The sequence below is a fragment of the Spea bombifrons genome, chromosome 1 (assembly GCF_027358695.1).
Source record: "Spea bombifrons isolate aSpeBom1 chromosome 1, aSpeBom1.2.pri, whole genome shotgun sequence".
Lineage (NCBI taxonomy): Eukaryota > Metazoa > Chordata > Amphibia > Anura > Pelobatidae > Spea > Spea bombifrons.
In genome coordinates, this window is record NC_071087.1 from 152,276,272 (window position 1) to 152,289,293 (window position 13,022).

Below are 13,022 nucleotides of genomic sequence, written 5' to 3' on the forward strand. Positions count from 1 at the left end.
CTGAAAGGGGCAGATTCCCAGGGTCTGACTTTAGGGGCAGATTCCCAGGGTCTGACTTTAGGCGCAGATTCCCAGGTCTGACTTTAAGGGCATGATTCCCAGGGTCTGACTTTAGGCACAGATTCCCAGGGTCTGACTTTAGGTGCAGATTCCCAGGGTCTGACTTTAAGGGAATGATTACCAGGGTCTGACTTTAGGCGCCGATTCCTAGGGTCTAATTTAGAGCAATTTATTCTTTCCAAATAAATTCCTGTATAGGTGACATAATTCAAAATATGTTAACCTTCTGGAAAGTGATGGTTTCCATGAAAACCGCTATTAGAACTGTTTGGTCGTTGCAAGTAACTAGAATAAAATTATAATTATAAGGGTTAGTAGTTGGAGTCTCTGTGTCAGTTCCTATATAAAGTTCAGAGATATGGAGGTGAGACACCTAGCAAGGCGCTATTCTGATGTCCCATAAGAGGTTTTGGCGCAGGAAACAAAGCATAAACCCAGTCAATGCTTGTGGTTTGGCTCCATTGATTGTAGTTATTGGCTTGGCGCGCCCTGGCATCTTTTTAGAAGCCAATTAAGTTATGAGTCATTTGTTGAGTTTTGAAAGCCTTGCATCAATGATGTTTTGTTATTTGGAAGCTCAAAAACAATATAACATCTGCTTGTAAAACATTTTATAATGTTTTGCAATATGTAACGCTACGGCCATATTACTTTAATATTTTATTACATACACATGAAATATAACCCCTCCTGGCCTAATGTCTTCTGGTCTTCAGCTGTTTGGTATCCTAACCTTCGTGTATTTCTTTCATGTCACTCGGCCCTCCTGTGAATCTTAAGCTTTTTCCTAAAATCATGATATTGCTTTTAAGCATTTTTTTTTTATTTTTATCCTGATAGCCTCTGGTTTTATTCTATAGAATTTAAGGAGGAACCGCTACACAACAGCATTTACCCAATCCTAAGTATTGCCGGGTCAATTCAGACTTTCTTGCAGGAGACACTCACTTTCTTGCCCTTGATAATGCATAGGAATAGTTCAACTCTCCTGCTAAATATCATTTTACTGAATAGACGCCATTAAAGTACAGTTGAATGGTACACTTTGCTATTGCTGCTGTTGCCCCATCTGTATCTTCACCAACCTACCAACATCTACTGTAGAATTGTCCCCTTCCCACCCCACCATTATATTCCCTGGGAAGGGCAGGGTTTGTGCAACAGTGGCAGATAATCTCCTCTAAATTCAGTAAATCAATACATTTTTGCAAGTCTGCAATGTTAAAATTCAATTGGTATTGTCATTCTTATTTTAACGACCCATCCTTGGCAACAGATATTGTTATCATTATCTATATAATAAAAGCAAACAGCAATATGTGAAATTGCCATACCAATAACCATATACATAATTACTTATATTGCTAGTTGCCAGTACTTTTCAGAGTCCCGCACACCCTTTATCTCAACACTCTCCATGCTTAAATAATTTGATAAAAACAGGACTGCGTAGGCTCAGGGAGCCTCAGAAAAGGCAAGAAGCCATTATAATTCATTATCTCTGTAGGGCCATAGCATAACAAAAAGCCGCACACTTTGCATCATGGGCTAATGTTATATTTATATACCCATCCTTCCAAGTAGACCATGATGATGTGAGTACAAAACCATCCACTACAAGCCAAGCCAGGCCTCCACTGGAGACACCGGTTCTTGTGCTTAACCTCGTAGGGAGATCTGCACAACAGTAAAAAAAAGGACAGCAACTGAGTGACCTCATTGCATAGCCCAGATCAGCCCAGATTCTGAGTGTTCGGATTCCTTACTGAGTGCTCGAGGTACACGCCAAAGCAGATGGGACTGGCTGGCATATCTGTCCACCCATGCCCTTCCCTCATATGTCACGAACGGAATCTGTTGTTTGTTTGTTTTTTGCCACGTAATCTACAACCTGTGTTGTGAACGCCATGTAATGCAAAGCGCAACCTCCATAAACGGAATTTCTTCAGGAAAAAAAAGTTTTTTTTTGTGTCAGAACTTTGGCAATTCTTGAAATATTTGAAATTGCAGTGCGGATTTAAGCCTGTTGAAGAAAGTCGTTTTCCTTTGTCTTTCTACATCTTTGCACGTGAGCGGTTTGCAAACCTAGTTAAAGGTCATCAAGATTTAAATTTAAACCTAGCCCCAGGTCATGAAGCGTAATTTTCTGTTTCATCTCGGGTTCTAAATTGCATAAAATTCTCCACTTCTGACATGAGTTTTCAAATCATATTTCTACCACAAAATATCTTTATTGGGTACTTTAGATAGGATTTCTAAAATATGTAAAAAGAACATAGGTCTGATAAATGTCTTATATGTCTTCACACTTTAAGGTGAGATGGCCCCTTTAGATATAAAATGAGTAAACCAACTATTCGGGTCTCTGAGCTGTGATTCTGGCCCTGAAATTTGTTCTTGGAGACACCGATTCTAAAGTTGTTTTGGTTTTAACTGTTACTTTATTAAAACGACTTACAACGTGGCGTTTTTAACGGTTGGTTTGGAGGTATTTGGGTTTAAAGAGACTGTTTTATCTCAAAGAGAGTTTAGTAAGGCAAAGGGGGGAAATTATCACTCAGGAAGTTAAGATTACTGCTCCAATTCATAAAACATATTGTATTTAACACAGTAAACACTTAAAGGGACAGATCCGGAAAAAGGCACAGGTTTTTAATTTTTAAAGGCTGTAAGTTACGACAACAATATTATTTTTGCTCTGTTAGCGCAAGAGAAAATAAAGTCTTTCAGTATATTTTGGCAACATGGAAAAGGATGTACAAGACCTCTGAGATCCCAAAAATTCTGATACTTTATATCATTTTCTATGTTGCCTCAACGAAAGGTATGAATTTGGACAAAATAATCTAATTTTCTGTAGACTAAAAACTGCTACTAAGATCCAATTTGTTTTTACTTCTACTGAGAAATGAAAGGAGGCAGGGAGGTGGAAGCCACGTCACATATACATACATACATACATACACATACATACACATACATACATACATACATATATACATACATACATACACATACATACATACATACATACATACATACACATACATACACATACAGTACATTTAATGGTACCAGTTAGACCAAGACTTTTTATAGTAATGTGGTCAAAATGAATGCCTGGTCTGAGCAGAATAAAATATATAAACACAAGGAATGATAGCATTGTAAAGCTATATCTAACATTAACAAGGATGATAATTTTTGTGGCGCATGATGCAGTGTCAAAATTATGACGTGCGTTTCCGCACTCTGAGTCACCTCCACACCCAGGTAAATGTAACACTTCGGTTTGTAAATAACATAAATATGTAGAAGTCTTAAGCAATACTTTAGTAATGTCACTTTCAAGGTGCTTCCTTGTCGATACTGATGTTTATCTTTTAGCTATGAACAGATCTCGGCAAAAGCACTGTAAAGTTTATAGTAAACTGTCGCAGAAACCCGCAGGAGCCACTACCTGCCAGCTCTCACCGGGACAGTAGGGAACTTGAGTGCGAAAGGGTTAATATATTTAAAAAAAAACAGCCCACAGGCTTACACAGAGTTACTACACCTTAACTCCAAATTTGTTCACACCCTGACCCCAAAACTTTGCTCACTGCCACCACCAAGTTCTATTTAAGCTTTTAAAAATACCTAAGAAGGCTTTGGTAACCCCTAAAAAAACCACAATTTAGTCAAAACCTACGTTCACTTTCTGCACCCAAACGATGTTGCTGTAATGCCTCGATGTCGAGCACTGAGATCGGCATCGGGGGCCATGTCTGGCCCCTACCCGGGGCATCAACGCCGGCCATACAGTGTATGGTGGCGGAGACCTGTTTTAAAAGAGTTTAGGAGGCGATCAACACCCTGGGGTGTCTAGTTTTCAAAAATAAATGGTTTTATAGGGCACACTGAATTGGCCAAGTTCAAAGATGTACCAAATATGGCATGGGCAGTGAATCACCAAATGTCAACGTTCAGTATTGAAAAATGTGCATGCGCCAAATGCGGCATTTGCCCCCAAACAGTCAGGCAAACCAATGCTTGGGGGGTATCGCTGTACTCGGGAGATGTTGCTGAACACATATTGGGGTGTTGTGTGACAGTGATGTGAAAATGCAATAAAATGACTACCACAAAGTTTGACAAAGACTGGTGGAAAGAGTTAAAATACTAGCATTTGAAATACCCTGGGGTGTCTTGTTTTAAAAAATATATGATTTGATGGGGTAAATTGCACTGGCCAGCTTCAAACATACCCAAAATGGCACATGGGGGAAGAATTGCCAGATTTGGAAAAAATGGTTTTAAAATAGCAAAACACTTCTTGAACTTATTGCCCCATAACGTGCAGAAAAAAGCAATACAAACATTGGGTATTTCTAAACTCAGGACAAATAGTAGAATCTATTTAGTAGGTTTTTCCATTAGCCTTTATAGCTGTGTAAAATATTTTTCAAGTAAAAGTCAGAAAAAGACTTTTTGTCTCAATTTTTACCATATTTTATACTTTTTTATATAGTAAATGATATGATACAATCAAATTAATGACATCTAAAAAAACAATATGTAACTTGTGTGGGTTCAGTAAACGGGAAGGAAGAAAATTACAGCTAAACACGAGCAGCGCAGGGGTTTAAATAAACAGAGATAAAACACAGAGAACTTACGCAAACAACAGTAAAACAATCTGTGGGAATCCCCCGCTTGTACAATCCCTCCCGATAGTCCAAAACTAAAAGGAAATTGAAATTAGTTTTTTCAGATTCCCCTTCTTATTGGAATCTTCTTCCTTTGTCTATTTGCTGTCACACGTGGAAGGGAGTGTGTAGCCCAGGCCTTTGCGACTCCTAAAGAGTGGGGTCATATAATCGGGCAGCAAACTCTTGTCTGATATTTTTTTATGTCATATTTTGTTGTGATGGTACCTTGTATGTTAATAACTCTGGAGTAATCACATGCCCCATGCTATTACAAATGTACAGATACCAAACACCCCTATGTACCTGATAGCTAAATCACGCTAGTTCTCATGATTTAACCCCTTCCTGCTATGTTTCCTATGATTCTGGAGGTCACATTGTTAGCACACCCCACATCTTCATGTTATGATTCTGTTATGGGAATGTAACCATGCAGTATTTTGGATATCATAACTCTTAAAATGCTGGGTGCTGCGTCCCTGGTGTGACCCCAGTGTCTGGTCCCCTAAAAAAATATTATGGCACCCAGAACAAGACATTTGGCATCCTTTGAAGACGCCCTGCTTGGATGCTCTTTGTATTGCACTGATTTTATGGAGGGGTCTGGCCAGTTCTCCAGATAACATGCACTGCAGGATGTGGCCAAAGAAAAAGTTAAATTTTCTCTTATTCACTATTTGACACAACAATTGGCCCCATAGAATACAAATAGTTTTTGGCATCCTATACCTTAAAAGGGACCTACACTGACTTGAAAGCTTATGTGGTTTCATGTTACTGACACTATAAGGTTTTAGAAACATATTAACCATGTTAGCCATGTTTTGGATGCTTTCTCAATAAAGCCTTTCTTCAATTGTTGAACTGCTCCAAATTAACATTAACATTAGCATTAACCTCTTTGCATATGGTCATGTACCAGGTATATCCCCAAAAATGGCCTTGTAGGACCAGTGACGTAACTGGTAAATCACGTTAAAATCAGTGCTGCAGTGCTACACCACAGGAGTAGCAAAGACCATGCTGGGGTTTATTAACAAAAGATTTGGTAGATTCTGACTTCATTGCATTTTACAAATCAGAGCATTTGAGATACAGCATTAATAGTAGGCAAAGTGGCATTTTGGCCTAATGCCGTCAGTTACATAACAATACAAAGCTTTAATGAACCCTCCTTCAGCAGTTTAGCCTTACATACATCCCGATGAAAATATACAGGCTGTCTTTGAAAAAGCAACACCAGTACACATAATATAACGTGTACTTAAACTAACAGTGATTGCAGGTGAAGGACCCCTCTGGCAGCAAAAACCCAGCTCAGACTAATAATGGTGACAGAGAGAAAGAAACCAGGGAAATAATAGCGGACATGAGCATAGACATTAAGTATGGATTTTTAGTTTTTGTTTTTTACATTCCTCTTAATAATTTGTCTTTCCCACCGTTGCATCCAAAATATAGCGGGTCATCTGTTTAAGCCCAACAAACATCTCCCTCCCTAAAACTCAACTAACCCAGGATCTCTCAGGCAGGGTGGTCAGATACACATACAACCATCCAGATTTGGTAGCCCTCCTTCCACTAATAATTAGCACATTATCTTTGTCTCCTTGCTTGGCATAAATGTGTATGTATGGGTTTTAGGAGTGTCAAAAAAGCACATAACAGTTAACACCGTGGTTTTGGTAAGGGATATGAGAATGTTATCCTGAATATAAGACAAGGCCAATGAGCCAGTAATAGTTACGGTTTTACAACAGCTTGAAAAATGGTCAGACCAGGTAGGCCAAACCTGTTTTCTGCCATCAGAGTCTGCGTTTATTTTTGTACGATCATATGTTTTGTGTATTGTTTATAACTGGTACTACTGTCTACATGAATTCAACGTACATTCAGCAATTTCATTATTACTCATTTCAGGCTATTCGAAGCTTTCAAATTGGGCTGCACCTCTGTCCCGCTAACACTGAATTACGGGAAGAGGATCTGACCTGGGCACGCAAACTCCTAAAACAAAAGAAAGAACATGAGACAGAAGAACCCAACAATAAAAATGACATCAATATTGGGCAAGAATTAATTCCCGACTATGACTTCGAAAGTGATGAGGTGGTGGCAGCCTGTGCTGCTATATCGCAGAGGCAGAAATCCATGGAAAATAACAAAGGGGTTGTCGTGTCGGCATCTGGATCAGTGACAAATGTTGAACAGAAGAAGAACGAGCCCACTCACGATGATCCCAAAGAGTTTATAAAAGCACGATAACGGAAAAGTTCTAGTGCTGTATAGAAGGTCATGTAAAACATGGGTGTTTATTTGAGGCAATAATAATAATAATGAGAAAAATAAACAGTAGATCTGTAAATAAAGGAAAAAAATTTACAAAAGTTGTTTTTTAGATGCAGCTTCGAAGAAAGATATATTACAGAGTGTGTAGTATCTTTGGTGACCTTAAATGATTGTGTGTTAATTTGTTTATGTTTTTTTTTTCGGTTTAAGACTACTTGTTACTTCTGTATTGCAGGCTAAGGTGTGATGTCTCAATGATATATGATGACATTAAAGCTTTAAAGGTTTGCTTAAAATATAGACTTTGCATATTCTTCTAACATAGCTGAGAGCGCACATTTTCCATCTACGGTAACTAGTATTTTGTTTTTACAGTGTTCACTTCGAATACGTTATAAATCATATCGTTTAAAATAGATAGGAATGTCTTCTTTATTATATTTTACCTAAAACAGATACATATCCCGTGACTGTTGCAACATTTTATTTCACAGTCATATAATGCCAGCGGAGATTTTTTATTTATTATTAACATCATTATTATTAACTCAGGGGCGTTAATAGAAACTGTAGGGCCCTGGTGCAAAAATTGCACACAATTTCACATCCATGCTCACACACTTAGATATTCATGCTCACATACATACAAACAAAAAAATAAAAATACATACTACTTCCCTCCTGCGCCCGCCCCCGCTTACCTCTCACCGCTCCTGCAGCTTCCTGTCTGGCTGCTCGCACACTGTACAGGCAGCCTTGATTTCACAGCAGGGTCACATGACCCTGATATGTTCCTGTCTCCCAATGCCGGTTCTAAATAGTTTAGAAAGGGCCCTTCTGACCTGGACTGGTCCAGTTCCGATCGGAAGGGTCCTTTCTTAACTATTTTGAATCTGCTTGTGGAGACGTGAACAAGGGGTCTCAGGGGATGCCCGTGCCCCCTGTAGTTACGCCTGTGTATTATCTTTTCGTTATATAGTGCCAACAATTTACACAGCACTTCTTACAATACAAATAGTATGCAAAAAAGCGTGAAAAACCTAAAATCACGTGTTATGTGTTAAAGTGAATAAGTGACAAAAGTGAAAATATATATTATTCCCCAAATAAGACCGCAGCTACCCACAAAGAAAACACTCTTCCTCAAAGTGTAAAAATACAACCAAACAAAAGAAGTGTGGGGCGCAGATACATATAAGGGAGAAAACAATTAAAGTGAAATATAATAATATCTTTAATAATAAAATAAATAAAAAACAAATTGAAAAAGTGCAATATGCAGGTAAAGAGTCAAGTGGCCAGCAAGATGCAACTTACATTTGGTCCATGCACCCAAAGTGCATAATGCGTATATATAGAAAAAACCACCAATGGTGGAATATGGAAAAAGTTCAGATAAGTCCTTCCAGATCCTTCCAAACGCGTTTCACCGACTTGGCTTCTTCAGTAGAAGTATGCTCTATCCGGATTGACACACTAAGACAAACAAATACATTATTTGCAGCATTAATTGTGAGCGCTATTCGGGTCCAAAACTACACGGTGTCTATGTGAGAAGCCATCCAATGCAAAGGGGCAAAATTTTGGAAATCACTATAGCAACCAGTGGAATATTCAGGCTGAGTGTTCCACCTTAAACAGGTGCTCTTTATACATAACTAGTATTGTATGTTACTATTATTATCTTTTATTTATATAGTGCCAACAACTTACACAGAGCTGATCAGACATGATTGGAGACTAAATAGTTGTATACAGTCCAAAGGGATCAGCACAAGGAGATTTCCAACTCTCAAAACCATAGTTTTAATTAAAGCTGCTTAAAAACACCTTTCCAGGATAAAAAAAAATGACATTACATGGTCATATAATGCTTACCCCACCAGCTTTTGGATTTGGTTGTATATTTGAAGCTTAGTGTCCAGATACACCTGTAAATTGAAGCGGTGTTTCTATATATAACAAATAGGAAGGCCTTTCTGTCCCCGGTAACTTATATAATTGAAGATATATATTTATATTTCTTACAATCATGTAAAACTCTGCCTCATTGATTATTTTTGTCGGTAGGTACTGATACAGCTTCTTGGAAGTTTCCCAATTGTTATAATAAGATGTCAGATCTGCTGAGTTTATTTGTTTAGCATACTAGGGTGTGCAATTAATGTTTTGTCTAAATGGAACAACAATTTAAAATCTACAGAGTCCAGCTGGATTATGGCTCGAGGATCCGGTTTGATACTACTTGATTGAATGTGACTGCTAATTATGATCTGGAATCTATACAGATTAATTCACAAGACAGTAGAAGACAATATGCGCATGTTTAATCCGTGTAAAAAACTTCTGTCCCTTATTCTTTCCATTTCCTTTACTTTCCTGATCCGTGTGTTCTCTGGTTCAGCTGAATATTTCACGGCATCTCACGCTATTTAACCCTTTCGTGGTAAATCTTACTTGTACTCTTTTGTGGAAATAACACATCATACTCAATCAAATACACAAAAGCAATTTCTGGGATTTCCCTTCCAATGTCTGCATGAATTTAGAAGTGGTGGAGAATAAAATGTTGCATTTAAATACTGGGAATATTAAGAAAGTTTCAATGATTTTGGCATCCCTTTGTATTTCGTTTAAACAAATAAAAAAGAAAGACATAATAAAAATATATGTCACATAAAAACTAATTTTAAAGTCTTATAGAGATTTTTGTACTAGAAAATCATATTTAATGTCTGTTCGGAATCGTTCATACTCATAATAAGTAATGCCAGTGATTATTTAGCAGAAATGAGTTATACAGGATACCTTGTGGATGGATTTCTTTTTTTCTTGCAGAATGATTTATAATGAAACTTCTTAACACAATAAACATTTCAAGCCATTATTAAAGAAGAATGTGGATTAAACAAAAGCATGAAGTTATTTCACGTCTTGTACTTTTCAGCAGAAAGTATCTATAAAATGATATTGTTTAGTCTAGATACTGAACAAGCATGCAGTGGGACCCAAGGAGGATCGCTGAAATTCAGTAAAGACTATCTGTATAGATCCCGTAATCAATTACAATATATTAATAAGTAGGAAGAGAATTCAGATTTTTTTTTAAGTACGGATTCCATGGTTCCAGTTATTTATTTATCAGGCTGATTGCAATGCTAAGCTGGCCATGATCTGTAACTGCTCCTCCAAGAAACACAGCCTCCAATCCACCACCACTCTTCCACCTTGGTGTTTTTCCATGTGTGTTTCTACTGAAATAGCAAATTGAGCAAGATATGATGTTATCCACAGTTTCCATAGCCAAATTTAACAAAGTGCAGAAGGGAAGTTCATATGAAAGGAGGAGAAATGCTAGAACAAGAGGTCATGATCTAAAGCTAGAGGTTTAGAGGCTTAGATACAATGCAAACAAGTTTTTCTTTACTGAGAGGTTGGTAGAAAAGTGGAGCAGTCTCCTAGCAGAAGTGGTGGAGGCTAATAAAGAAAGAAAACCTAAACATACATATAATAGGCATATGGGTATCCTGACTCTAAGACCAAGTGCCAAACTTGGACTCTAGGACCAGAAACCAAGATACAGGTGTCCTTAAGTAAAGTGTAAGTTGTTTCTAAGGTTGTCTCCAAAACATAACAATAGAAAAAAACAGTTCTGTCTGTATTCTGTGGATGCATACATGTCCAAACACCCAGCGCTCAAAGGTTTCAACTGCAATTCTGCTTCAAAGTAACCTGCAAACTCCAAATCACTGCTCATTTACTGGGCCAGCATCTGCTGTCTGCTTTTTGACTGAAAGAATTAATGTTAAGACTGTTAAGATCAGTTATAAAAGAACAGTCCTGGTTTGGAAGTCATTTTGTTGCAATGATTAAAATGATATGCTTGAAGAAGAGACCTAGATAGTCTCGAAAATTTACGATCCATTAAACGTCAGTTAGCCAATAAAAGTATCGTTTTGGTAAATTTGGAGTTTCGTACAAACCCCCGAAAAACTAGGCCAGGAGAATCGAGAGATTTGAGTAAATGACGGGGAGATGACGTCACTGCAAGCGCAGTTGGACGATCGGCAGAGGATGTCACCCCAAGCTCTGCCCCTAAATTGATGCTTTCGGTGACAGCGTCCCCAATGGAGGAAGCTCCACCGTTTTGGGGGAAGTTGCCGGGTTATGTCTGGGAGATGCGGGCGAAGAAAGAAGATACCAGATTAAGGATTAAAGATTGAAGATAGAATAGAGAAGAGAAGGCAGAAGATAGAAGATGCAGAAGAATATGCGGAAGTGGCCATTGGAAGCACTTGGTAGAGAAAGTAAGGAAACAATTAGAGAGCGTGAGTGACGGTGTGAGAGAGAGTGAATGTCAGAACCAGGCAAAAAAAAAATTGTTCTTGAATTAAAAAATGCTCTAGCATTTTCGGCCAAACCGAATGGGCAGGGATTAGTTGCCCGAAAACGAATGGTCAAAAACCAACCAAAAATTTTTCCAAATAATTTTTGGGCCATTGGCACATAACTACTATACAATCCTAACCGATCCACATACAGAAAAAGGACGAGTGACCATATCAACCCAACAAACTGAGCACAAAAGATGAAACATATTTTTGGGTTAACACACCGTACTACACACTGATCAAACCAAATTACAAACTGGCCAAGCTGCTAATTAATAACATAGTAGTAATACTACAACACAAAATGTAGAGATTCTATATATCGTTGTCGCCAAATGGGTGCAGTTATTTGAGTCACCTGCCTTCAAGCAGAGTGTCATGGGAGACTGAGGGTGCACACGCGGCTCCACCTCCAGGCTGCAGCTCAGGCCTCGACGGATGGACACGCATGCACACGTGTCTACTAGTGGTAAGACGCATGCACAGAATAAAGTGTGTACACCTACTCCCTCTACAGGGGCTAGGAGAAAAGGCGCGAGACAGCACAAAACATCAATAGCACTAACGAATGACACCAAGCACAACACTCATTGCTTGGTTATACCAGCTCCCCTGTGGTTGTATCCTGCCACCTTACTGTCCCTTTTACCCGTACCCCTTTCCTATACCGCTTCATTACTGCCTGTCTCTGGTATTTTGACCGCTTGCCCCGACCCGTGCCTGTTATACCGTTTACGAGATTGTCGCCGTCTGTCCTGACCCATGCCTGGTTTACCGTTTAAAAAAGTGTCGCTGCCTGCCCTGACCCATGTCCTCCATATCGGCCTACATATTGTATATTTCCCTTTAACAAAACACAAACTTTTTAATTAACAGATTCCTTCTAGTCACCAGATCTTGACATAGCTACTTATATTCAGTCAGCCAGAACAGTTGGTTTGCATTTGAGGAAAACACCAGATTATAGATAAAACTAGTTTTAAATCCTTGAAAATAAAGTTTTCATTCTTTAATATTTTCAGATATTACCATCAAATAAGAGGTTTGGATTAACCGGCTCTTAATCTTTAACAGCAGGTTCAAAAATGTAAGGCCCAAAGAATGCCAATCAAACTAAATCAGGGGTGAATAATACCCAGAGCGACCCCACCTTTCTGCACCTCATAAGTTATGTATTAAAAGCAGAATTGGTATTTAAAATGATATAGATAGAAGTCCATATTGCGTTACTCCTTGTAGCCTGGAATGTAGTGATAAAATCTATATAATTTTAAAATACATTTTTAACTTCTATTGTGTATGTATCTGTATTGTCCTTCAATCTCTTCTTCTTCCTGGAATAGGGACAATGAAAGATTAGCAAACCCTATGACTACTGATTCATTAAACTAATTCCCGGACTGTATAAATCTGTACTACTAAGTGTCACCAGAATAGGAATAGGAAGGTTAGGTAGAAGGGTTGAACTTTATGGATTTAGGTCTTTTTTCAACCTTATGAACTATGTAGCTATGTAACTATGTTACTATGTAACCAATGACCATTCTCAAAGGCCTCCCTAGTGTTCCTTTTTAGAAGGAACTGTCCTTCT

At 38.3% G+C, this 13,022-nt stretch overlaps 1 protein-coding gene across 1 annotated transcript in view; it reads left to right on the plus strand.

Moving 5' to 3' along the window:
• The window catches only part of TTC33 (tetratricopeptide repeat domain 33), a 128,601-nt gene extending 121,265 nt beyond the window's left edge, over window positions 1-7,336 (plus strand). The window contains exon 5 of the mRNA XM_053448102.1: window positions 6,672-7,336. Coding sequence (XP_053304077.1) covers window positions 6,672-7,016 — 345 coding nt within the window. The 3' untranslated portion in view covers window positions 7,017-7,336. The remainder of the gene's footprint in view (window positions 1-6,671) is intronic.
• Window positions 7,337-13,022: the final 5,686 nt, after the last annotated feature.